This window comes from Neopsephotus bourkii, unplaced genomic scaffold (genome assembly GCF_033783945.1).
Source record: "Neopsephotus bourkii isolate Nb327-2 ecotype Australia unplaced genomic scaffold, CSIRO-AGI_Nbou_v1 NB_1792, whole genome shotgun sequence".
NCBI lineage: Eukaryota > Metazoa > Chordata > Aves > Psittaciformes > Psittacidae > Neopsephotus > Neopsephotus bourkii.
Genome location: NW_026902266.1, coordinates 2,332,177 through 2,359,866, shown reverse-complemented (window position 1 = coordinate 2,359,866; position 27,690 = coordinate 2,332,177). Strand labels below are relative to the sequence as shown.

Here is a 27,690-nt window from a genome sequence, read left to right as displayed (position 1 = left end):
GACACCTTATCACTCTCTACAGCTATCTGAAATGAAGATGGAGAGAGGTGGGTGTTGGTCTCTTGCCAAGTAACAAGTGATAGGACAAGAGGAAACAGCCTCAAGTTGCACCAGAGGAGGTTTAGACTGTATTTAAGGAAAGATTTCTTCATTTAAAGTATTGCCAAGCATTGGAACAGGCTGTCCAGGGGAGTGGTTGAGTCACCATCCCTGGAGGTATTTGAAAGACGTGTAGATGTGGTGCTTAGGGACATGGTTCAGTGGTGGGCTTGGCAGTGCTCAGTAAATCGTTGGACTCGATGATCATAAAGGTCTTTTCCAAACTAAATTATTCGATGATTCTAAACGCTCTTTCGTGAAAATACCATAGGAAAACACTGATTTGTTACAAAATAACAAATCTATGTGCACTTTCCATCTGAGAATTTCAAAACGCATTACAGACATTAACACAATACTATGAGTCTCACAAATCCCATGAAAACTATCAAATAGACCAGGCCCATAGTAGTTGCCATACCAGATCTGACCAGTGCCTTACCTAATCCAGCACCCTGTCTCCAACAGAGAAGAACAAACCATTAAATATAGCATGTCAACGTATTAAACCCTACCATGCTGTTCCCCAAAGACAGCTGAGCACACAGGAGCACAGTAACCTTGGAGCCTGCTGACTGCAGCTCAGGAAAGAAGGATAATTATACACATAAGTGTAACTGAAGAGGCTGACAGTTTCTAGTGTTTTAGTGTAGCCCCATTGGTTTCAGCTGAAACTTTAAGAGTCTGCACGTTTATGTACAGTTTTCAGGAAAACAAATGTTACGGTCAACTACTCATAAGAGTGCTTAGGGACAACAAAGTATCAGTATCCATAAAGAGAATAATAAACTCCCTTCATAAACCCACTTATGTGAAACAATTAAATTTTCCCATGTTCTCCCAACCCTTTATGCCACTGTGGAACATGTGCAGCTCAGCCTCACTTCAGCAGTTAAAAGACTCCTATTGTTGTCCATACTTGTGGGTTTTGATGGCATAATGAATTTAACTGAAGACGGTAAACCTCCTTCTGCCCTCCCCTAGTTGCATTGCTTCTGTCCTGGAGGAAACAAAAACCAGAACATTGGCTTCTAGAAGTGGGCAAAAAGAGGAAAGTTCATGTGTTTGTTCAGAAACCTGTTCCCATCCAAGCAATAATGGAAACCTAACTGATTTTAAAGCAGGCTGGATGTCCCAGAAATACCATTATTTTGCTGAATTGGCTGCTGTCTTATAAATGTTCACCAGACGTACGGAGGGTGGGGTGGAAAAATGGATAGCTGGCTGAAAAAATGTCTGCTGGACAAACAAAATAAAGGGATTTTTTACTTAATATATAAAAAAAAAATACGGTGTAGGAATTCTATGCTTACTTCCCCTAGATTTATTGCATACTTGTTCTGCCATCTGCAGCCCTGGCATTCCCCAGAGTTTCAGGAACAGGGACTACACCCCCAAGCTTTCCCAGAAAGGAAAACCTGCATGACTAAGAACACTAGTAATGCAGGGGCCTCTTCTGTCCAGAAAATACTATAGTTCTGGAAAACGGTTTTGTTGAATCCTCGTTAACAATTACATTATCACCTCATGTTTTGAAGAATACCACCCTTGGGCCTCGTGGCCCCATGCATCTCAAGAGTAGTGGCAGGACAAGGGGTAATGGGTTAAAACTTAAACAGGGGAAGTTTACATTGGATATAAGGAGGAAATTCTTTCCTGTTAGGGTGGTGAGGCACTGGAATGGGGTGTCCAGGGAAGCTGTGAATGCTCCATCCCTGGCAGTATTCAAGGCAAGGTTGGACAGAGCCTTAGGTGACACGGGTGGCAGGGGGGGTTGGAACTAGATGATCTTAAGGTCGTTTCCAAGCCTAACTGTTCTATGATTCTAAGAGGTACTTTCAATGGGTAGGATTTCCCAACAAGGATTAGTGCACTGGTTCTACTACCACAGAAGCTGGATGTAGGAGAGGATCGCTCAAACTAGCACCACTGCCTCAGCACCTCCAGGGAAAGACAGAGAGAAAGTAGAGCCAGGGAGAACATCTTCAGGAGGTCAAGTGACCAAAGAAAGAATGAATTTTGGCTTTTGAAAGAAAAAATTGTGTCCACTGTCTCAGTCGGAACAAAACACAGGTTATTCCTTACACTATATTGATTCTGCAAGGTTACAACTAATGAAAGGTAGGGAAAACCTGGTTTTTGCACTACTTTTCACCCAAATCTCTAGAACAACCGTGTGCTTTCAGTAATTTCCTGGGGCAGAATTTCGCTTTAAAACCAAGACTACACACATAATCATAGGCTTCCTTTTTTCTTTTTTCTTTTTTTTTTTAATGCAGTAATATGAGAATTTGTAGACGTGATTACTGACTTGAGAAGTTCTGGACCTCCAAGTTAAGCTTCCTTAAAAAGTGCTGAGTTTCAAAGCACTGATATCCGATACCTCCTGGCAGAACCACCTTATGATGACTGAAATGGCATCTCAAGAACTGAGCTACCTTTATTCAAAATTTATTCCTGAAAGTGGCTGTAAAGCAATTATAAAAGAACTTATGTGTGTAAAACTACAGTAATTTGATCAATACAGTGCTGCTACAGGTACTGTAATTCCAGATGCCTTCCTCTAACTGGAAACTGCATGTCTAGCTGAAAGATAGCTACAGTTCTAAGAAAAGAGAATTTATCTAAAAAAAGACACAACTATCAGCAACAGGAAAATATTTACAGGACACCATGGATAAATCCCATTTCATTCATGGGCTTCACAGACACATCACTATTTATATCATACTTCTGTTTCAAATTACTTTGCTTTTAACAATATATTTTAATGTTCACTTTGGGGTTGTTTTCCCTCACTGTACGTTCTGTTCTTTTGCTCAACCAAAACAAAATGAGCCTGTGGCTTCACATGCAAGCAAGGTGGTGCACCTGATAAATCCAGTTAGGAACAGAGTGAAACTCTGGGTGTTTTTTTAAGCAGACTAAAGTATATTTTTTATAATGGAATTTTAAAAGACTGAAAACAACATTTCATACACTTGTGATCTATTCTCAAATAAAATCAGGAAAAACTACATCTAATGTTCTTTAGGAAAACTGCTCCACCTTTCCACCACCAGAGGAATGTTCTTAATCCTTTTTAGCTGACTTTAAGCATCATGAATTAGCACAGAGCCCAGTTTCTGCCCTTTTCCCTTTGCCAGCTCCACCCCTCACTACTCCAAAACGATCCAGGAAATTTGTGAACAGCTTTGTATTTTGCACACACATGTAGAAAAAGAGAACTCATTACAGACCAGAACACAGAAAACTTACAAGAGCAGCAGCAGTTTTGGTACAACTGTGCACAGGCTTTAGAAGAGAGTCCAGAAGATGCCTTTTCTATCTGCATTTGACACACGTAGCCTGCTACCAGAGTCCAGGGGACTACCACTGCTTCACAGTGCCTACTTGCACGAACAGAAGTGCCATGATTATAGTTTTACTTCTAATGAGCAGAATGAAATGGGATGGCTTGCTCTCAGGCTCCTCAGTCTTCAGAGCTCTCAGGCTCTAAAGACTGAGACTTAGAAGTAAGAAACCTCATGTTGTGACAGTAAAACCAGGACCACTAATTTGAACGTATGTGGGCAGTAATGCTATAGGTGAAGGATGGCACAAATCTGATGGAGAAATTTTTCTGACAAGTCTCTACTTCAACAGGCAGAAAATCAATGACTGAGGGTCACAGCCTTTGGAAAGAGTTACATCAATGCAAAAACAGAATAGACAAAGCCAAAAGAGATTATAACCGCAGATATCCCAAGGGAGAGATGAAATCATGGGTTATAGTGTTTTTAAAAACAGAAAAAAGTTATTCCATCAACCAAACCCCCAATGCCTTGCTTCCTAGTTTTTCACAGGTTTTTTTTAAATTAAGGGGTGAAGACTGCAGTCTAAAATGCTACTCCATTTCACTCAAAAACATGAAGTCTCTTAATGAAACGGGTGAGTACTCTTCTTTTTGCAGGCATACTTCTGGAAAATCAGTACCATACTGCTCAAAGTTAAGCTTGCTGGGGCAGGCATCAAGCTTAACTTGCAAGCAGTAGCTGCAGAAGACAGAGTGCTCCCTGTCCTAACAGTCACAGCTGAAGTTTAGCACAAAGAGTGGAAAAAATGACAGCAAAAAAATCATGGCAATGAAAGCACTAGCCTCTTACTCCTGCCCCAAAAACCCTGTGTAGGAATTACTTTTAAGGAACACCTTTCATCTCCACAACATGAAATGCACTAAAACTTCAAGGAGTTTGTATGCCTGTGCCACCAGGTCAACACTAGGTCCTGTGACTAAGCCCATTCTAACACAGGGAGACACTGGAGGATTTGCCATCCCTGAAAAACAAAAAGGACACTGATTAGCCCCCACACCAAATAAGGAATTGGCTGCAGGGCACCAGGTTCTCAACACATGGCATGATCACAGAGGCTGAAGGACACAGCCCATCTGACTGAGCACTGCTGTTGCAGCTTTATTCAAGCTCTCTTTTTTGTTCTCACCTGTCTTGTCAGCAAGTCATGATATTGTAGTATGAGCCTGGTATTGACGCTGTGACTCCATGTGTTGCCAAGGGCTGCTATCACACAACCAGATTCCCTTTTCGCACTTCCAGAAGCTCCTGGAATCAAACATGAAAGAAACGGCATCAGGACTGTGGTACAGAGAATTATTCATCATGGAAACTCTAATCGGTCATCTCGGATCATTCCTTAAGCCAGGTAATTACAACTGGTACTTAATATATGGCACTATCCCATGAATGTCCTACCTTTCTTATTTATTTATACAACTGCAATGTGAGTTCTCTATCTCACTCTCTGATACCTAGACAAAATGCCAAGAATTAAGGATATGCTGCAAAGCAGTACCTACTTTCTTGGAGAGATTGGTGCATTTTCTAAATATTTGGAGGTGCGCCATGCATGGAGGACACTTGCCTTTTCCACTTTAGGTAGTCTATCCACAGCAAACCAGCTTTCTATGCCACAGAGGAGAGGGAAGCAGGCCAGTGGAGTGACAGCGTATACTGATGTAACAAAAAGGAGAGCTAAAGGAGCAGAATGTGGTGCCATAATACCCCAACCTAAAAATCTGAACACTGCTTAATGCCAACAGGCATCCTATACATTTTCTAAGATTTGCAAAGAAGAAAGCCCCTTAGCTGTAAATACCATCCTGGTGTCTCTGAAATCATATGAACTTCATATAACACTGAAGGAAAATGCACTTTGCTGCAATCAGCAATGACAACATACAGAAGTGTTTCTAATAATGGCATATGACCCAGCTTGTTGAACTGCCATTACACCTGAGCTTCCTCTTATTAAAACCAGAGACTCATATATACACACACATATATGCAGGCAGGTAGGTGCCTGAGATCTTCACCTTTGCCACCCCCCCAAGTTCTGTGTAAGATGAAGAGACAGAGGGGTGGCTTGTTTGTACCTCAAATGACACTTCAGACAAAAGAAAGAAATGCAGAAATAAAATCCCAGTAGTTATGTGGGTATAAACGATCATGTGCAAGTTGAAAATTAAACCATTTAAAGCAGACAGTCCATACTTTTAGAAAGCTACCAGTGACAAGAACTTAGATTTAGGTCAGGGAACTTCCTGTCATCTATCAGGCAACAAATGAAATTGCTTCCAGAGGACAGTCATGAAATCCTTCTCAACTAAAGTTAGTCCAAACACTTACTCTGCAATGCAAACTTCAGAGCAGCTTATGTTTCTGTCAAAATCATCAGTAATGCAACAGTTAATGTTGAAACCTAAATTATAAATACTGGGTTTTGGAAGCAATACTGCAGTGAGATGACAAAGCCATCTCATGGTCCTATGGAACTTCTGAAAGATCCAGGTTTAAAACTCTTCATTGCTTTTACATTTGCAAGATTGTGGGGTTTTTACTTCCTCTCCTCTCCAGTATTTAGAGCAGACACGTAATTACTTCAGTCACTAAAGCTTTTATTTTGGAAAAATATCCAGTAAAGTGTAATACCAAAAGTTTTGGCATGCAGTAATAATAATTTGCATCACTGCTGGTTGCTTGCAAGCAATGAGGACATAGTGTGCATTAGGCAGAGGAGAGCAGCAGGCTGAAGAAAAGGGCCTGGAATGACTGTAGCGTGATACAGGATTCAGCTGAATACTTCAACAAACCCCAATCCCACTACGTAATACAAGGTTCAGTTAACATCAACTGGATTTGGATTAGGCCTTCAAGTGTTTAACACCTACAGAAGAAATCAGTGAAGTACCTGGTTCAAGCTAATAGTTTGAAAAAAGCTAATAGTTTGAAAAGCACATCCATTACAGTGGATGTGCTGACCATAATAATTCCTCTTCACTTATGTTCTATGATGGGGCTATGGAACTGATGGGTAGGCAGTTGACACCATTTAGCTGGACTTGTGCAAAGCGTTTGACACTGTCCTGCGCAACATCCTTGTTTCTAAATTGGAGAGACATCAATTTGATAGGTGGACCACTCGGTGGATAAAGAACTGGCTGGATGGCCACACACAAAGAGTTGTGGTCAATGGCTCAATGTCCAGCTGGAGACCAGTAACGAGTGGTGTCCCTCAGGGATTGGTGTTGGGACCCATCTTGTTCAATATCTTTGTTGGTGACATGGACAGTGGGATTGAGTGCGCCCTCAGCAAGTTTGCCGATGACACCAAGCTGTGTGGTTCGGTTGATACGCTGGAGGGAAGGAATGCCATCCAGAGGGACCTTGACACGCTTGTGAGGTGGGCTGATGCCAACCTCATGAAGTTTAACCATGCCAAGTGCAAGGTCCTACACCTTGGTCGGAGCAATCCCAGGCACAGCTACAGGTTGGGCAGAGAAGAGATTCAGAGCAGCCCTGAGGAGAAGGACTTGCGGGTGCTGGTCGATGAGAAAATGAACATGAGCCAGCTCTAGTGTGTGCTTGCAGCCCAGAAAGCCAACCGTATCCTGGGCTGCATCAAAAGGAGTGTGACCAGCAGGTCGAAGGAGGTGATCCTGCCCCTTTACTCTGCTCTCGTGAGACCTCACTTGGAGTATTGTGTGCAGATCTGGTGTCCTCAACATAAAAAGGACATGGAACTGTTGGAATAAGTCCAGAGGAGGGCCACGAGGATGATCAGGGGACTGGAGCACTGGAGCACTAGGCTGATAAAGTTGGGGAAGCCTGGAGAAGAGAAGGCTGCGTGGAGACCTCATAGCAGCCTTCCAGTATCTGAAGGGGGCCTATAGGAATGCTGGGGATGGACTCTTCATTAGGGACTGTAGTGATAGGACAAGGGGTAATGGGTTAAAACTTAAACAGGGGAAGTTTAGATTGGACATAAGGAGGAAGTTCTTTCCTGTTAGGGTGGTGAGGCACTGGAATAGGTTGCCCAAGGAGGTTGTGAATGCTCCATCCCTGGCAGTGTTCAAGGAAGGCCAAGCTGGACGAGGCCTTGGGTGATATGGTTTAGAGGGAGGTGTCCCTGCCCATGGCAGGGGGGTTGGAACTTGATGATCTTAAGGTCCTTTCCAACCCTAACCATTCTATGATTCTATAAAAGAACCACAAAATTCACATCCAAAATTCCCTCAAATTATATGTCCCTGCTATTACCTAACAGGAGTAACATCTTGCTGTTGCAACCCTGAGCCAGGCATTTAAGCAGCTAAATGTCTGGAGTCTGCTGATATTACAGAGGTATCACTCCATAGCAATTTCTAATTCTGCATTCCTTCCAGGCCTAAAAAACCTGTCCCAAAGTGAACAGAATGGCTAGAAGTGCAAGGCTGGTGGCAGAACAAGCTAATTGCTGTCATTTATTTTATTATAGGCTGAGAAAGTTGGGGCTGTTCAGCCTGGAGAAGAAAAGGCTGCGTGGAGACCTCATAGCAGCCTTCCAGTATGTGAAGGGGGCCTATAGGGATGCTGGGGATGGACTCTTCATTAGGGACTGTAGCGATAGGACAAGGGGTAAGGGGTTAAAACTTAAATGGGAAGTTTAGAGTGGATATAAGGAGGAAATTCTTTACTGTTAGGGTGGTGAGGCACTGGAATAGGTTGCCCAAGGAGGTTGTGAATGCTCCATCCCTGGCAGTGTTCAAGGCCAGGTTGGACGAGGCCTTGGGTGACATGGTTTAGAGCAAGGTGTCCCTGCCTATGGCAGGGGGGTTGGAACTTGATGATCTTAAGGTCCTTTCCAACCCTAACTATTCTATGATTCTAAGATTATAGAGGAGAAAGCCCACTGTACCACACTGCGTCAGCCCCTGTCTGAAGAGGGCTGTTTATGAGACCCACTTTCAGGCAAATCCTCTTCTGTGAAGTTATTCAAATTTACAACTCTGGGGCAAAGTGGTTAGTAAGACTGGAGCAAATTTACAGCAAAGACTTTTTACAGGGTAGAAAGGAATGCCTCACAGGAAAGGTTTCCATTTTATAAGGTATCCTCCTGCAAGCTGATGCATTAGGCAGACAGAAAGGCAAACCAACAAGAAGTGAAGTGAAACAAGGGGGAAGAAGTGCCAACATTGCAAAGAAGTTCAAGGGCAGTGACAGCACATGCTTTATTCCTTCTCCTTGCTCTAAATAAAAAAAGATAGTAAATGTCTCAGAGGAATGAAAGATGATATGTTAAGAAAACAGATTTATACTCAAACATGGCCTTAAAAAAACCTTGGACTTATCTTTCCTGTTATTTCAACTACTACTTAGTCATTTAAGTACTGGACAAAGAGAGAGTGATCTTTTACAGCACACACTGTGTTGTTCTTCCAAATCCTGACATTTTCAAACTTAGAGATAGGAACATCAGACTAACCTTAGCCCAAGAAAAAAAAACAGGCTCATAAGTGGCTTTGGTCTCTGCTCAGAGATCCCCAAACTGTACAACCTGAACCGCATCAGAGTGGTATAGAACAACAGCTCCCAGATGTGACATGAAGGCACTTATCCATGCTGTGGGGATAACAGGTAGCACTTCCCATCTCTCCAGCCTTCTTGGAGCACAGCTCTCACTGCAGTCACTGCATGATGATTTCTGCTCAGGACACGGATGATACAAGGAGCACAGGGACTAGGGCAAGTAACAAAAGAGGGCTGACAGATGAGAGAAAGGTGGCAGATCTCAGTGTATGGATACAGCATGTGGGAAAAGGAGTGGGTGTCCAGAAGCACAGATGGGATCCTAGCACAGGGAAGTCAAGGTGCATGCTAAAAGGGTGGGAGAAGACCTCTGAACAATCCCCTGCTTTATATATTCAGATCTAGCTCAAGTAAAATAAAATTGTGATTTCAATTCCTGTACACATTTCTTCCTTCCTTACACAAAAAAGAACTGGCATTAAACTGCTCTTCAAAGGGCACACCAGCAGACAGGCCAAGGACTGCATGAGGTTCCTGTTCTACTGTCTCCTGTGAAATTGAGCTCTTCGGGTCACCAGCAGAGATACCAGCAGAGACTGTATCTGTTCTGGATCACAAGTATAAAGAAGGAACTGGCTGCTTCACTCTCACTGAACAGCTGTCACAAGTGAAAATAAAGCTGCTTGTGGTCTGAGTCAAATGCAATGTAAATGCCTCTCCACAACAAGGGGAAAAAACAAACCAAAGAAGAAAGGGTGATTCTTCAACTGAGGCCTGCAGTGCTGCTTCCAAGGAGAAGTCCCTCACACTGGGCTCCACTGCCCTGGGAAGAGCTGTCAGTAGAAGTGGACAAGAACACTTGGCCCATTTTATATCTGGCCCCCACAAGGGCCAGATTAATTTCGTTTCCTCCATCAATGCAACAGAAACAAACCTTCAGTAAGTACCTTCTGTATCACTGAGATGAATGCCACATATAGGCAGGATTGGGGAAGGTGGGTTTTCTACACCTTCCATTTTTCACTGGCGGTAACAGTAGGATTAAAATGATTCAGTTCAATAGCTGAATTTAGTGTGAGATGTCCCTGTCCATGGCAGGGGGTTTGCAACTAGGTGATCTTAAGGTCCTTTCCAATCCTAACTATTCTATGATTCTCATACTGATTCTGCGATTATTCTGTTCTGTCCAACCAGAGAATTACAAGCACAGACATGGTCTCAAACACCTTCTCATCCTCTACATATAAAGAGGTACTGTTTTAAAGACTAAATCCTCATGTAATCAAGTCCCAGTTGTTGCATATATTGTTGAAGGGGATGAAAACAGGATGGGGAAAAACCTCTCTCTTTCATATGGTACTATTAAAATCAGGAGAACTAGACCAATGTCTTGAATCAAATGAAACAGGCTTCTTAAAACAACATTTTAAATGCAAGGAGTTCTTGCAGGCAGAATGCGATTGTACTCTTGATTAAAAAAGAAAAACCTGCTCCTTTCCATCCTCTCCACATTCTCAAACAGATTTTTGTCTTGCCAGATGAAAGAGTCATTGCCTGGCAGCTTCAGCCCCACCACTGGGCCCCTTTGCAATCTGTATCAATTTGGTAATTCAAAAATCTTTTCTTATCAAATGCAAAAACCTTACTGATGCACAACATGACAGTGAAATAACAAAATAGAAAAGCTACCAGTCCCCAAATCTTTCAAATCGTAATATCAAACCATCTTGATCAACCTCTGATTTATCAAAAAGGATTAAAAAAATGCTCCAAAAGTACAGAAAAAATATTTATATAGAATTGAACTACTGAGCTCATCATGCAATAAGAATGAAAGTACTTTCCCTCTTGCTCAGGCTGTGCAGCTTTTTGGTTCACTGGCAGAGCTCATAAAGTTCACTGCTTTTCACCTGCACTGCATTTAGGTTATATTTTTGGTGGAGGTGTCTAACAATGACACCAGAGAGGAGAGGTGAGGAGTGGAAAAAGAAAATAAACCTCAACCTTCAATCTATTTTTCCACCTTCACCTACCCAGAAAGTACAAGTATAAAAATATCCAATGGTGGAAAAACCCATCACACAGTAAAAAACAACCCACAGGACAAACTCATCTGTGAAGTATCTAACCACAGCACCTTTCAAACTCCCCCGCACTGACTTCTACAATTTTCAGCCCTTCTCTGCAGCTTATTCTTTAGGCAAAAGATGATTCTGATTCTCTTGTACATCAGTGGTGTCTGTCTCTCTCTTTGCACTGGTCAGCCAAGATACTTCCCAAACTCTTCCTGTCATATAATCTATCTTCACAAAACTAACAAAAAAAAAAGGGGGAGGATGAAAAAAATGGGTCCGTTACATTAAAGCCATGGGCCTAGCAGGAGACAGCTACTTAGACCACCATTTGGTACCGCCTGCTTCAGACAAAGCACAGACCAAAGCGCTTATATACCTAAATGTAGGTAATTACTAAACACAAATTACTGATTTGCACTAACAGACATTAAAGCAAATGTTGCTCCCTGTTCCACCTGTACAGACTATACAGGCATATAAACAGCAGAGTCCAATTCATCTTAGGAGAAAAGAACAAAATTTACTTCCTAGAGGACAGTACTGCCTTCATAAAGTCATTATTTAGGACATATGGCAGGAAAAACAGTTGCTGCTGTAGGAGACTAAGCTTGGCCATAAAACTAGCCATGTAAAAATTCTAACTTCTAAAATGCTTATTCTCCTGCTTTTATTACGAGAGGGACTCTGGCAATTTTGCTCCCCAAAACCACCCATTTCTAAATCTGTGCATCCTCTCACACCGTACTATTCCAGCTTACTTAAATTTTTAATTAAAAATAAGTAAATATATTTTAGCTGGAAGCAGAAATTGTTTAGTAATCAGTGATATGTGATTTACTTTTAAAAATAGTATAATCATCAAAATATACTTTGCAAACAAAGCAATTAAGTGCAACCCCCTACTAATCCCTAGTTAAAAAAACAACAAAACAGTATCAAAGGAATTTCTTTTGACCAGTAGCTATGCTACTGCTGCACTGCTGAAGTGTCTACTAGAGATTACACTAAAATGACTGTTCTGATTCATCGTCATCAACAGACTGAAAATTACCACTTAAAAGTCTCCAGCTGCAAAGTTCTGATGGCAACAGCAGTCAACGTGACCGAAAAAGAAGGAGCCCACTTCTCATTTTGTGCAACACAGTTTATCTCATATGGCCCAAACAGTTGAGTTTTCACACTTCTTTTGTTTTTCACTGTATCTCTGTGTATCTGTGTACACATTCTGGGTGATTTTTTCAGTGCTAATCTGGTATTAGATCATGAATAAGTTCCTTTCTTTTGTCTTTTTTCCATCCATTATTTCTGTTGTGACGATTCTTAGAGCTCTCATCTGCAATATGCAAAGCACTCTTCAAAGAGAGAACAAAAAGACAACTCCTGACCTAAAGACCTTCTTTTCATGAGAACTGCAGTTTAAAAGTCCCTTAGCTGCTGATGATTATTTCCCACTTACAAGGAATCTTCCCTAAGAGATGAGGGAAAATAAACCCAAATATGTGACAGGCCAGGAGAACTGTGCATAAATAAGGACTTTCAGTGCTCTCCATGAAACATTAGAAGAAGCAATATTAACCCTTATTCTAGCCCCCCCCAAAACAGCTGGGACCTCTATTCAGGTGAAGAGGTAGGAAGCATCCTCCAGAGAATCAGATAGATGCTGGTTTGTTTTTAATCCCTCAACCAGCATACCTACTGTTAACACTGTGTTTCGCACTAGAGGATCTCATTCCCTGACATCGGTGAGCTCATGTTGATTCTGTTTTGAGTTGAGAAAGAGACAGACAGACAGAAAAGGAAGCACACATATGCTAGTACTGAGACCCCTGTCTGCTGACCTAAAAAAGGAATTGACATTAAGAAATGAGAAAATCCAGCTGGTGTGATTTCTTGCCAGATGATCTACCAGCCATGACCAAAATGGTCAAGTCTCGGGAGATCTGTGGAGGTGGGAAGACAGCTGGAGGTTTACAGCACCTGAAACAGGGTCCAAGTCAGAGAATTGTGGGGTTGAGATCCTTGGGAACAGATACTTATTTTTTACCAGCACAAATCTTCCACCTCTGTGGCCTGACAACACACCACAAAAAAAAACCGAGTTTCTGGCACTATCATCACTACATTGCTAGCATGAACGATTGAAAGAGTAGTGTGCTGGTGGGACGGATGGTGAAGACCAAGTAGAAGACAGTGGTTAACTCAATTCCTTTCTGTAATCAAGGATAAATATAACTGTACTAATTTACATCACTTACTATTCAGAGTTCTTTCCTGCATTGTTCACCATGAAAACTTAAAGCAATTTCTCCCATCTAACCTCTCCCATGCTGTCAGTTCTTCCTGTCTCTTCAAGACTAGGAAATAAAACCCCAAACCAAGGGTGTAAAGAAACCCCCAAACAACCCAAATCTGGAATTTTGCCTGCCTGCAGATAGGATACATAGGTTGAAAAACAAAGCTTGCCCAGTCGTGGCATCTGGCAATGCTAGGGCCCTGTGAACCAGAAAATGCTTTCAATTATCACCTCACCAATCATACTACAAGTTATTGCTGTATATTTTTTTGTTAAGTTCCCTCAGGGAATTAAACAGATCGTGATATTAATCAGAAGGCATGCAGGAGGGAGGGGGCAGAATGCTAGAATTACACATGTGTAGGTCCCTTAAGGCTTGAATAAAGAACAGAGATGTAGAATCCCACTGTCAGAGCAACTGAAGCATGCTGCAAGCCTCATCCCTTTGACCTAGACAGCCATAGCATTGTTACATCTGATTATCCAGGACGGTTAATGTCAGCTGCTAAACTTCATCAATCTCTGCTGGTGTTTACCCATCATCTGGATTTGCCACTTCCGAACTTTCCAGGCTAGAACCAAATGAGCCAGCTGTCACACTCTTCCTTGACAGGGACAAAAAAACCTCCCAGCATAACAGTCTGAAGTCTGGAAGCCTAAATGGCTCAACCCCAGAAAGGCAGAACAAAAATAATACATCTGGAGGGAGGGGAGGGGGATGTAGTTCTGAAACTGCAGTGAGCCTCAGAACATAGCTCATAGCAGTAAGCTCATGTTAGGACGCTGTGGTCCGAGACAAAGACTGTATTCCCATACTGTACATTTTCTTCCATAAAATATGTTCTGGTAAAGAAACAGTGTCTTCGCAGCTTAGCTCTTGTACCCAGAAAGCTGCTACAGTGCAGGCAATGGTAGCAGTACTCCAGACAAAGTACGATCCAGTCTGCAAACGAACTTTAAATAACATTTGAGGGTCAGGGTGTGGAAGAGTGACAGGGTAGGAAAGAGTCAAGTTTCTGTTGCACATTGAGCTCTTCATCAAAGTGGTCAATAAAAGAACCAATTAGTGCTAATACACCCAGGGTGTTTCTGACATGGCCATTCATTTCCTGGGGAGTAGGCTGTTGGTATGCCCACATGGCAGACAGAAAAGGACAGTAAGCGTATGCAAGCTAGTTTTAAAGGAGCACTAAAGTTTTCCTCAGTAAATACATTCTGCTAAGAAGCCACAGAGATCTTTGTGATTTCTGTGGTCTTTGTGACCAGTTCATTGCCAGCACCTGAGTTTGCCTAATTAACACTGACATTCAGCATAAAACGCGGTGGACCTTTCTCAATATATTCATCATAAAAAGCCTTAACAAATAACAATTTCTGATCACAGCCTAGTTCTGTGGATTTGAATGAGTGAATTAAATTAGCTGTTCTTTTCACTCCTGAGTGAGCACGGGAGTATTTCAGTAGTGGTCCCCTTTCTGGATAATTTTCAAATTTAGTGAGTGACAATTTCTTGCTACAGAGGGTTGAACCATGCAATAATTCACTGTTAACCACAGGGACTATGTGAAATAAGCAATGCTAAATCGTACTTCTGAGCAAACTTTGCATGATGACCATCATCATTTCTTTGAAAATTCAGACTTGAGTGTTCTTAACACTGATCCTACAGACCAGTTACAAGAGTTCTCTCCAGGTGCAGTAAGAACAATCTTAAAGCTATAAAGCTTGGATAATGAGCCAGTCATCAAAACTGAAATTCCAAGATGAAACAATTCTCTTTCAGCCTGCAACATAGAAACAGAGGTCAGCCAAACATTTGGGGGCTAGAGACGACTGTTTGCAAATTACAGCTGTTCACATCTGGAGCTCAGATTTGGCCAAACTCTTAATAATATCCATCACAAAAACTAAACTGAAAGAATGTTTTGGTTGTATGATTAGGAACATAAAAGTTGGGAAGCATTAAATGTAAAAAATGCTATGTGCCACTTTAACTCTGCCTCTCAAATGAAGAACAAGGACTCAGTTATTTCTCACAATGAGTATCACCAGGGTTGACTGTGACATTTCTTAACTGGCATTTAACCACCAGTTTGCATTTGCCAATATAGGTCCCACTGGCTGCATCTGTTTCCTAGAGCACTGGGGACCAAGACACAAACTGAGGGATTCAACCTCTTCTCTGAAGAAGTCTCTTTTGGGCTAGCCTGGCGAGCACTGTCCCATACACCGAGTGCTTGGAGTACCTTCAGAATCACAGCTTGGAGTACCTTCACATCATATGTTAACTGGGCACTTTCACATTTTCTTTTAATTGCACAGCCAGTATACCCAAGTACATAAAACGTCTTTCCTCTCATTATAAGATGAATGACAAAACAATATAGTACACACAGACACCACAGTGGTTCCCTGCTCAGAACAGACTCATTTACAAAGCTGAAAATAGTTTATGTACTTAAGCACACAGACACACACGCAGGCAATATATAACATGGAGGATGTTAAAATGACTGAGGATTACAGGGGTCTGGCTTCACTCCATGACTGACAGAGACCTTTCAGGAGGTTCTCAGCAAGTCAGTCCCCCTCTTCACAGTGCAGTGGCCTGTCCTGGAGTAGAGAAGTTATATGCTTTTTTCTTCAACTCATTCTCAAAAAGGAATGACTCACTTTATCTCAAACTAAGCAAATAAATTCAATTTTGGACAACAACCAAGCCTGGAAACTTTCATCCTGATAAGCTTTTCTGACTGAAGACAGAGAGTTAGAATGGAAACAGTTATACAGCCTTAACTATAGGAGGTTCCTTCCGTTCCTGCTAAAATGCAAAATATTCCAAGATGTGCCAAGTTTTCACTGTAGTCTGCATCAGGAAGCAACAGGACAACGAAGTGCTCTGTGAAGAGTAATGCATAAATCTAAAATGATCTTTTGACTGCAGTGACTCTTCCCTCCTGAGATGTATTACATTTTTTAAAGTCAGTGAAAAATAAAAAATTGCAAAATACCACTTTTAATCCTTGGACTACAGAATGGTTCAATCCTCTAGAGGCCAGTCAGGGCCAGAAACAACTTTTTTTCCCATTTTCCCAGATTTTGAGGGGGGGGACGAAGAGGGAGGGGGACGACGAAGAGGGAGGGGGACAGGGAGGAGGGCAAGGGGAAAGGGAGAGAGCAAAGAGTGGTTGGTTTCAAATAGCAACATTGTCCAAAAGGGTGAAAGGGAACAGATGGCCATGGAGAATGCAGCCTCAAAGCCCTAAAGAAAAGGGCTATTTTGACAGATCTTGCTGTTTCCTATTCAAGCATGAACACTCTGGCATGGAGAGTTAAGACGATACAAGGAACAACCTCTGTTCCCAGCAACTGACTATGGGCAACTGGCCTCTGAAGCTCTCTGAGAAAAACAACATGAGACAGACAAACAGATATGGCAGCAAGCCCAGATCTCAGCCATCAGGAAAGGAGGGGAAGGGGGGAAGAGGAAAAAAAAAAAAGTCAGAAAGGCTAGAAACAGCTGCCTTTTCCTGGCTCCAGTGCAGAGCATTAGAAAGAGCCTGTCCAGCCTTTCTCATCTTCCTTTTCAGTGAAACTTCTTGAAGGGGTCACCCTCAAGCTGTTGGTCTTTGCCCTGAGGGGAGGTGAAAAAGAGGACAGAGCAGAGCTAGTCTGGCTCAATGAAACCTGCTTCCTTTAATCACAAAGACCTCCCTCCAGCTAACGAAGAGGACCTCTAAATGTTAAAAAGCATAATTAATGCTGGATTTTTGCATGCAAAAAGGCTGAGAAATTTAAAGTTGTGGCTCCCACAGTATGTGTAATTTGTTTGCATAGTATACAGCAGTGAGCCATTATATCCGAGGGCAGGGAGAATTGTACTCACTGTGGGAAACACTGCTAATGTGTGCCCTGACTTTTTCTATTGGTCCTAATCAGGGGAGTGCATCCACAGCTGCTTCATTCACCAGCCATGGGCATGTACTATCAGACAGAGGTGTCAGTTTTGAAGGGCAGCCTCACACCCATACCCAAAATTTAGAGAGACCTAAGCCATTGAGTGTAACCAGACTTCACTGTTTCCACAGAGCAAGGGATGAATCTGAGTTTCTGAATCTCTTTCTGATTTATGTACCAGTTTCAATTTGTAAGGCTCAGCCTGATGTACTGTTTCCCAGCCAGCACTTGCCTGTGGGCAGAAGCACTGAGCTCTGTAACCTGGACCAAAGCAATGGCAGTTTCACACAACAGTTCCAGGGCGGAAAGGAGGGGGAAACTGGTATAAACATTAACTATCTTCACAATCCTTCCCTGAGGGGGGGAAGTAGCTATCATCTCAATTTTAATATCCTCCTTTGGAAAAATCATTGAAGGAAAAAGACAATAAAGAATCATGGGTGCTCACATGCCAGAACCACAAACGAAGAAATGCAAATGCTACATACTGATACTATCTGCACCTTTGTTCCCTCATCTGTGAAGAAACATTTGTTAACTTTAGTCAATAAATAGTAAACACGTAGAAAAACAGACACCAGTAACAAATCACCCCCACATCCTGTCTCAAAATCTCGGTTTTCTACAATACGCAAATAGTTTGGGATTTGTTTTGTTTTGTTTTCAGGAAGGATAACCAACATAGTCATTACTAGCTGTAACTGTTAATTTGCAACTAAATAGCTAGGATCTGACTAGTAGTAAACAATAAATAAAATGCCTTATTTTAGGTTAAATCAGATAAAATCGGTTCTTTTTCTTCTTAACCATGAGCTTCCTGAGACTGAGTAACTGCTCCAGGCTACACTTACTAAGGGAATCTCAAAGGTGGATTATTGGCTAAGTATTAATGAGCATTGAACTTGTTCATTTGCCTTTTTTCCCTGTGCTTCTTTGAGTAAAGTCAACCTAGTATAGTTACACCATAGTTTTCATTCTGCTCTAGTTGTAGTTAACAGCTCCTCGTGTTCACTGCCAGAGTGAGGAACAGTGCTCACAAACCAATGCTGCCTTTCGTGTTGCAGGACAGGTGGTCCCTCAGCATATTCCCACACATTCCAAATATTTTAAGTGTTCCACATCTGTTGTCCAAAACATTTTTAGTTACCCACAAGAACAGTAGGGGATGAAAACAAAAAGTTATATATAACATAGGAACTGACCTTTTACACCACATGAGCTCTCTGTCATTTCAACAAGATGATAAATTTCAAGAAAGAGCTTAACCTTCATTTGTTATACCATATCACTATTAACAGTTCTTGCAGGGAAGATAACTTGAGAATTAACTTGTGACAGCTGCAAATAGCCCAGATGATAAAACCAAGTGTTTGTGCTTTTTTTTACAGTATCTGCTGATCTATTGCAAATTTAAAATAATTAGAAGAATTAAGGTGATTTACACATTTCCTAAACATACAAACCACTATCTGCTTAAAAAACCCCAAACCACAAAACATCTCTGATGTACACATATAAAATCCAGGTGGGATTTTTATAAGTGCTCATTATTGGCCTAAATAGCAGATAGGGAAACTCTAAATACTTTCTTCCCCCAAGAACAAGCCTGATCAGATGTACTTAAAAAACATGACTGTAAGTAATTCTTCTCACTGATGAAACAGAGCCACTGGTCAATATTTGAAGCCAGGAAATTAAAAGCGCTAATTGCATCTCAACTACTAAGCTACTCCTAGGAGGCAGAAAATGATTGCCTGGCCTGTAGCTGGGATAGATGGTGAGGGTTAGCATTTCTGCTCTCACTGAAAGAATTGTGAGATGGCAGCAGCTACCAGCAGTTGGCAATCTGGTTTGGATCTCAGTGCAGAAGCTGGCATTTGTCACTTTACTAGCGCTGTGGCTTCACTGGCTACCTGGCTTGTTACGGACTGTGACAGGAGACTGTCCCCTGCTGCATGACCAATGTCATTTCCAACAAATTAATAGCATTCCTTCAAGTACTTTGCCAGCATGACACCACACTTCAGCTAGGAGAGCTGACACATCATATGAGACACTAGCAGTATAGAAGTCCTCTCCACAGCTATGCCGTATTACCAAATGCACAGTCCATTTTTGTTGTTCCTGTTGTTTTAGTTGATTTTTAAATGAAAAAAAAAGAAACCTTCTGTTCTGAGCTACAGAGAAATGGTATAGTGGATCTGTATGTGACAGACCCAAGACTATGCCTCAGGGCACAAAGCACTACTAGAACATGCAGCAAATGTCTTGGTACCTCCCATGGGACCAGGACTGAAACTTGGGCATTTAAGCAAACCTCCCTCAATTAATTTTGGAAGACAACCACCTTTGTCCAGGCCAAACCCAATTCTGATTGGAAGGCAGAATAGCTCACTAATGCATAATGGTGACACAATGCTGGATATGAATGATGATGTAGACACCTTCACCAAAACCACAATCGGATATATTGAGGTGCAGATTCACAAACAGGAGGATTTTAGCTTTCTCTTTAATTGAGCAAAACTCAGACATGATCACCATAAATTCCAGGAGGCCTCTGACATCCTGGTACAAGGTACAAGACAAGAGACAGCAAAGAAGGACAGCCACACTGATGAGCATCAGTGGGTGCCACGCAGGAGAGATGAGAATTGTGGGAGCTTCACTTGACTTTAAATCCTACCTTTCAAAAAACAGTTCTGAAGCACAGATGTTAGTGTGCTTAAACCTGCAAAGCGAGAAGCTGCCAAAGGCTGGAAGATCACTGAAAAGGTAGAAGAAAAATTACTTTCAATTATGTACAAAGATTTATTTCTCATTTCTGTTGTGGAAAGAACTTCGCCAGCCAAAAGGATAATTTCAGAAGAACATTCAGTATGTCCAAAGGAACTTACACAGTGGATTTCAGTGAAATGCCTGCTACAAGGCCTTGTACTTCTGAATACACTTTCTAATCTTTTAAACTATACTTAGTTCTTCTAAAGGAAAAAAAAAAAAATCAAGTAAAGGTTAATATATTTGCACGTACTTCTGGATCTTGTTCTCTCCAGAAGCTGGAAAGCCCTGTACTATATTCCAGTATGCACATAAAGCACTAACTTGTCAGTAGATGACTTCACACAAATAGAAAAGCTTCAGAAGCATACACTAGCCCCTCAAACTGACCTATTCTCTCTGCAGTCCATATGAAAATTTACTTTTGCAGATCTCTAGACTGTGCTTCAGACAGTCTAATGAACACTTCGGCAGAAAGCACTTGGATGCAATTACATGATTAGTGTAAAGCCGGGATATACTCTAATGAACAGTGTGGTGTTTTGCAGGTAAACCTGAGCTGGCTTCAGAGCAAGGGGAATTTGCCTGACACCAATAGATCATTTCTGATACCTGAGAGATCAGTTGGGTTCCCTCACAAAGCTCTGGATGCTATTACCACCTGGCTAGGGTTTCACCAGCTCTTGCTTATTCAGCCAGTTATATTTTTCACTTTCACAGCAAACTGCTGAAAAGCCCACTGGTGCAGAGAGCAGTAGCGGTTACAGTCAAGGGACAGTCTTTCCTTAGAAAACTAGGTTTGATCCTCTTTCTTTGCATGATGCTGCCACGGTGATGTTATTTCATAAGAAATAAAAGAAAATATTTTTAAGTCACTGATTATCCCATAGCAACATCAATATTGTTAAACTGGAATTTGAACAGTGGAGGGAGATGGAGAAGGAACAGGGCACGGTCTGCCTCTCAGATTTTCTCTGCAGTCCTGGCAAACTCCAGGACTTGCTAAAGAAACTACATGAGAAAATATCCAAGCTGTACAAATATAGTTCAAAACATCACACACTCTCAGTACTCAACCACACCTTGCAATATTTGGTGTTTCTAAAACCTCGTTTTCTGGAATAAAGTGATTATGGAAAAACCCCATGGTTTCCTACACAGCCTTCTCCACTCTCCTGCACTTAGCCTATATCCATTTCTCTGTTATGACACATTTGAGAGAGGCTTGGAGACAGTTTGATTCAATCCCCAAAGCTTAGGGGTCAAGAAGCAAATAAAAACATCTCCCAGATATGGATCTTTAAAAACTCATTTTTCTGAGGTTAATGTCAACGGCGAATCCCAGTATTTCTGGCAATACTGATGCAAGTTATAGCAACTTCAGGTATTGTACTGTTTTGCTATTTCAATTTAAATATGCTTGATATGAATGTTGCATTAGTTGCCATATGAGTATAATAGCCACTATGAGGCTGCTATGTATTTGGAATCTGCTTAGCTGCAGCACGATAGACAAATTTTCTTTATCTGCAGTGAATTCCTGTAAATATTGTAAGATTTTTTTCTGTATGTTTCAGCTGAGACCAGGTAATGCAGCAGATATTACCAGGCACAGCACTTTATACTTTTGTCTTGTTTCCTATGCTAGAAATCTTCACAGTTTTTAAAATGTATTTTTGTATTCTAGAATACACTTTCTAGAGGACAGTGTCCCTGCCCATCACAGGGACTTCGGAACTAAATGTTCTTTAAGGTCCCTTCCAACCCAAACCATTCTATGATTCTATCAAGACGGACAACAAACAGCTTTAAAAATAGCCAAGTCATCAATTTTCCAACCTCCTGCAGCAACAGGATGAGCTGCCAACTTTCTGATAATTTTCATTTCTGTAAGTTTTCTCAAAACTGAAGGCAGACAGTATCTCTTTATAATTTACTAAGTTCTCTCCTGACTCTATCTCCAGAAAGACAAATGGCATCTATAAATACTAAGGACCATTTCTCCATTTTTTTAGCATATGAACATATTATTCTTTGAGTAAGATGGTTTGGTCTGGAGTCTACAGTACCTTCAACCAACTTTGTCTGCCACTCTACTCTGTCCCTTCAACCAGGCCCTTAAGGAAAACGTTAAGCAGCACTGGCCCCAGTAGTGACCACCGAGGAAGACCACCAGCTGCCAGGTGGAGGTTGAATGACTAACAGCTATTCTTCGAGCTCAGAGGTCCTGATAATTTTCCACTACCTTGTAGCTTGTCCTTCCTGTCTATTTCTCTCTAGCTTCGCTATAAGGACACTAGAGCAGACCATGCCAAAATACTTGCTAAATGGAAGATTAAACCACATCAAGCTGCTCTGCCCACATCCACTAAGCCAGTCATCTCATCATGCATGACAACTGGACTGGTGAAGTATGATTTGCCTTTGGTAAATCCAGGCTGCCAGTTTCCAATCATCATCTAACCTCCATGTGCCTGGAAACCATAGATAAGATTACCTGTCCATGTATTAATTCCAAAAGAATTTGGTGGTTTTGGTGTCTTATCACAGAATTAAAGAAAAAACCTGCCGTACACTAGCTAAACTTAAACATCTGTTTAAAATGCTGATAGGTTTGACAGATGCTTAACTAAATAATGTTAATCTTCTACCTTTCAAGCACAAATCGGCAACATTTGCAAGTAAACCAGTGAGACACAGGATTTAAAAAAAAAAAAAAGAAGAAAAGTCAACAGTTCACTATGAGTAAGTTTACTTCAAAACTGAGGACATGATGAGGGTGTTTAGGATGACTGGGTAGATAAAGATTAGTGGATTTAACAGACTGTCCATACTGCCACTAAAGGGAAATTTTCCTTCAGCATAATTCATATGATTATTCTTCTTCAGCAGTCCTTTTGAGATATTAATGTATTTGCCATGGGAACTACCTGTATAACCATATTCATCCCTTTCTCTGTGAATACTGTACTTTAAAAAAAAAACTATTTTGGAAGTATAGCAAGATTGAGAGTGATGCTCAGGTGTGTGAATTTCTCCATTCCCATGTGCCAGAAAATTGGCTCTGCACCGAAGCACTAACTACTTTTGGTAGATGGGTCCAGACATTAAGCAGACAGCTCTGATGCAGGTTTCCTTTTACTCATCCTGCCAAGGATTTTGTAGCCTCTGAACATATTCAGGAGCTGTGATGGAATTGAGTTTCCATTCTTATGTCAGTTCCTGGCACTGGCAGATGCAACAAATGATGTGACAAACTGCATATGATGTTTTGGTGGGGATTTAGGCTTTCAGCTTATACCTAATAATATGGTCTGCAATGCTCAAAATCTCCTACATTTCACTAAAGGCCTCTCCTTTTAGGAAAGAGCATGGAGAGGAGTCACAGAAGCCCAAAGCTATAGCAATTATTTTGAGTTTTCCAACCCCATGTAAAAATCAGACAATGCTTGTAGTGAGCAAAAAGGATTAAGTCTTCCCACCATCACTCAGAATAACACAGAGGAGACTGGCTTTTCCTATAAAAAGACAGTAGTCTAAAATGTTATTGTAACAACTTACATTATGTCCTTTGGAGTTTCAATGGCATTCTCATTTGCCTGTTTCTTGTGACAGCATCTACAGGACAGCAGCAATGGACCTTTGAGATACACTTGACTCCAGAGAGGAAGGGCAGAAGTCAGCAAGTCCTGCCACTATCAGAGCACGTTCCCCAATATGGATGTTATTGCCAGTGCTCCACTAAAGTGTATCCTGGAGTTGAAATTCCACCTCCACAAACATGGCAGTTTTCCCATACAGATCTTTGCAGATTGAGGAAGAAGACTTCACTAAATTAATTCCATAACAGAAGTTCAGATGATCACACAATTCTGAGCTGGAGGCACATTTGTCTGCAACATTTCTGTCCTAACTCCACTAAGCACGATTTGTGCTTTCCTTTGTGTATTCCACGGGTTAGGAATGCATTTTAGATTTCACTGCTGCTTAGCTTCCAAAAGCAGGCTCCACATATACTACTTTCACCATTTCTACTGAGCTCAGTTCCACAAGAAATTGCAATATTTGTCTTTGCCACTTGCTGCTTTTCTATCTCTTCTGGAGCTACCTATCCTATCTTAGGCATAAAATCCAGGATTTGATTACATTACACTTTGAAGTAATTCAAATTTCTTCATACTTGGATTAGGAGTATGTAAAACAAATAACTTGAGCGCTATGATAGAGTACAATCACTGGGAATTCCACATATGCTTCTCAAGCAGAACTTGTACCAAGGTTCCAAGCCCTTGACTTTGAAAAGCAAATGCACAGGAACACTATTTAAAAATTAGAACAATTATATTAAGTTTGTTATCAAATAATAACATGATTAAAAATAATATTAACATGACAAAGATAAGAAAGGACTAAATATGGACTAAGTAGTGTCCTAGTGAATGTGGTTATACAACTTGTTTTTCTTCTGTGAAACCAATTTTGTCCTAACATAAGCTCTCAGAGAGCTCTACAGTGGTCAGAAGTTTCTGTAATATAAAGGCTGACAAGTGGCTTACATGAGCTGAATGCGAGATTCAAAGCTAACCCACAGCAGCACAGAGCCATCTCACAGAAACTTCCATCCAATCTCATGCATGAAGTAGTGTCAACAAAATGTTGAAGGCCTGAATAATGTGGAAAAATGAATTTCCCCTGTAAAACAGGGTCTGGGAAAGTGGAAAGTTGTATTTATTATCCTCACATTTTCAACCAGGAGAAAAATATAAAGGCATACACAGAATTGCTCTTTGAAGATGCTGTATGAAGAAATACAACTAACCTGCTACCAAGCCCCAGTAGACCTAGAAAAGCACACAGAGGCAATGACACTGCGTGGAGGTTCTGAAATCAATAGACAAAAGAAAGCAAGCATAAGGGCAATGCTGTGACCATTTGCTGGATCTCAGGTTAATGATAGCTTAAGTAGGCTGTTTTGGTATCATTCACATATAAAATGAACATCCTCTACATACTCATTTGCCATATACACTATATTTTCCATAATTCTAAATTAAGCAACATCATTTAATTATCATGCTACAAACATGAGAAAATTGTTTAGGAAGTAGTAGTTAGGAAAGTGCCTCCTGGATACTGTTGATCATTACAACATTCTATACTCTCCAATATTGTCAATGGGGGTGCACAATAAGAAGCAGCTTGTATGTACTTTGACAAACCTTTCACCCACAAATAAGGAATATCCAGCTATCTGGTACCCAGTGGAGGTACCTTTCCAACTTAGTAGAACACAATTAGTTGCCAAAGAAGCAGCTCATGCACCAAAAGCCAGAAAATGAAAGCACACTCTTGTACTTGCTCAGTTTACAAAAACGGGGCATTTGAATTCAAAGCTTTGCTGGTAACTGCAGATCTGTATCACAATGTTCCGATTTCTACCCGTTTCTAATTTTCCAGCTGCTCCAGTAGACAGAAGGACATCTTTGGTGGCAGATTTGGGCCTAGACACTTAAATAGTTCACATCTGTAGTTTGCTGCCATTTCTGGTGAACAGAAGCATAATAACATCTTGCAGCACTGGCTAACCTACACTGATACCCACTGAATCAAATGAACAACTTGGATACTCTACATTCCCAACATTGGCTAGGCTGGTAATATTTCCTAACCAAAGCCAGTTAAAAAAAACACAACTACCTCCCTCCTCCCACCACACCCCCCAAAAAAAAAACCAAAAACAACAAAAAACCCCATACCAAACAAAAAAACCCCAACCCAAAACCCCCTGATTTTAAAAACTGATCTGCTAAAGATCAAATGTTTTGTGAAAACATGTACATGCCAATAAATCTTCTGACAGACACAGGCCACATTGATACCTGCCAAGCAGATTTCCTGCAGAACCATACTGTCCTCCAGCCCACCCAGGGCTTCCAAGGAACAGCTTAGGAGGTGTAAGAACCGGGGAGGGCATTCACGTTCACATTTTTTCAAGCAATATGCTGCAACTCTGAGAAGACACATTTTTGTCTTTCCATTCCAATTAGAAAGGTTTTCTGAAAACTCAGGAATTATTGCACAACAGAAATATAATTTACCAGCCACTCCCATTACAAACAACCACAGGCTTAATACTTTACTGGAAAGCAGATCAACTGCCTCTCAGTTGTGCTTCCCTTTTTCCTCCCTTCTCCCCACAATGAAATTTTAATTCTTACCTGGAGACATACCATAACCTTTAGTTTGGGAAACTATCACATAACTGTCTTCCAGGACATCTGACCAGTCTCCCTACTCTGACATCTGACGACTATTAGTTGGGAGAGTGTACAAAGGCCTCTAATACTATAAGCTGCTTCTTCAAGAAGGAAGAGGCAATCTGCAAGACCAATTTACAGTATCAAAGGTCTGACGGAAATTTGGGAACAGCGGCACTGCATGTCTGACAAATTTATCAACCCTTACCTTTGCTTATGTACAGACGTAACATACCTCTAGAGTACCTCAGAAAGAACTGGCACTTACTAATATTCCCATGGTACTTGACCCTAAACGTGAACATTTTGTACATGCACTAAAGGGATAGCTATGGCTCAAACACACAGCTGCCATTCAAAGCTTATGTGGCAAAGACAACATAATGCTTATGAAGGGCTGCCCGAATTATGCAGGGATACTAATAAACTTTACCACATCTAGAACTTTCCCTGGGATCTCACCAGGCAAGGTTAATATAATCCTTATTTTAAAGGCAAGCCCTGCCAAAGAAAAAAATGGATTACTTTACCTATGCCAAAATAAAGGCTGGGCTTGTACAATCAGGTTTTTGAATTCAGTCAAGACATGTTATACCCCACCTCTGCTGAGAAGTGTCACAGGAATTTCAATGAGTTCAAATAGTGAAAACAACAGACCTGGGCTTCATGTGGGAGACAGCATTACAACAAAACCAGTGCTTCTTTATGTCACTGCCAGTGGCTGTCTCACTGCTAGCCCAGCAGGAAATAAGATGCTTACAGAACAACTAACACTATTCTGTGCCCAACAAAAGTTTATCAGGCTGGTTTCAGCCCAATCTTACTTTATTTACAAGATACAGCAAGATTAGAGCCAGAGGCACCATAGTAATTTGTCAGCACTCACAGCTAACTATACAAGAACACACTCATGAAAACTTAGCTATTCTCCTTTAGCTTCTCTAGATTTTTTCAGATGCAGTGACTTATTTAATTGAATTTATTAAATTTAATTTAATAAACATTGCAATTTTGCTAAAATTACAGAAGTTACAGAAACAGTTTTTGAATGACCGTAATACATTTAATTGTATTAGTATGCTCTTCAAAGGCATTACTATGGGGTTAAACCTACAGATGTTGCTGGATTTATCTTTCAAAGCTATAGATGCAAAAACATCCTGGAAAACCTAAACCAAAGTTCTTTTGAAAAATACAGTTTCATTCAAATAGAATCACAACCAAATAAAGCCATAAAGTCAGAGACTGCTCTAAGTACACTGTAACAAGCCCTCAGACAAACTGAGTTTGCAATGAATTCTAACACAAATAAATTCTGTGTACCTTTTGGGTTTTCTGGCAAAAACATTGCACAGTCTTGGTTACTACCCATATGGGAGTTTCACCAC

At 41.0% G+C, this 27,690-nt stretch overlaps 1 protein-coding gene across 6 annotated transcripts in view; it reads right to left on the bottom strand.

Annotated features, from left to right (window-relative positions):
- RAD51B (RAD51 paralog B) overlaps positions 1 to 27,690 on the bottom strand; it is a 457,491-nt gene that overhangs the window by 180,882 nt on the left and 248,919 nt on the right. For all 6 annotated transcript variants that reach the window (XR_009729580.1, XR_009729582.1, XR_009729581.1 and 3 more), the window contains exon 9: positions 4,582 to 4,700. Coding sequence is in view for 3 of the 6 variants with exons in the window: in XM_061380317.1 (XP_061236301.1) it covers positions 4,582 to 4,700 (119 nt within the window). In the remaining 3 variants the exon portion in view is untranslated. The remainder of the gene's footprint in view (positions 1 to 4,581; positions 4,701 to 27,690) is intronic.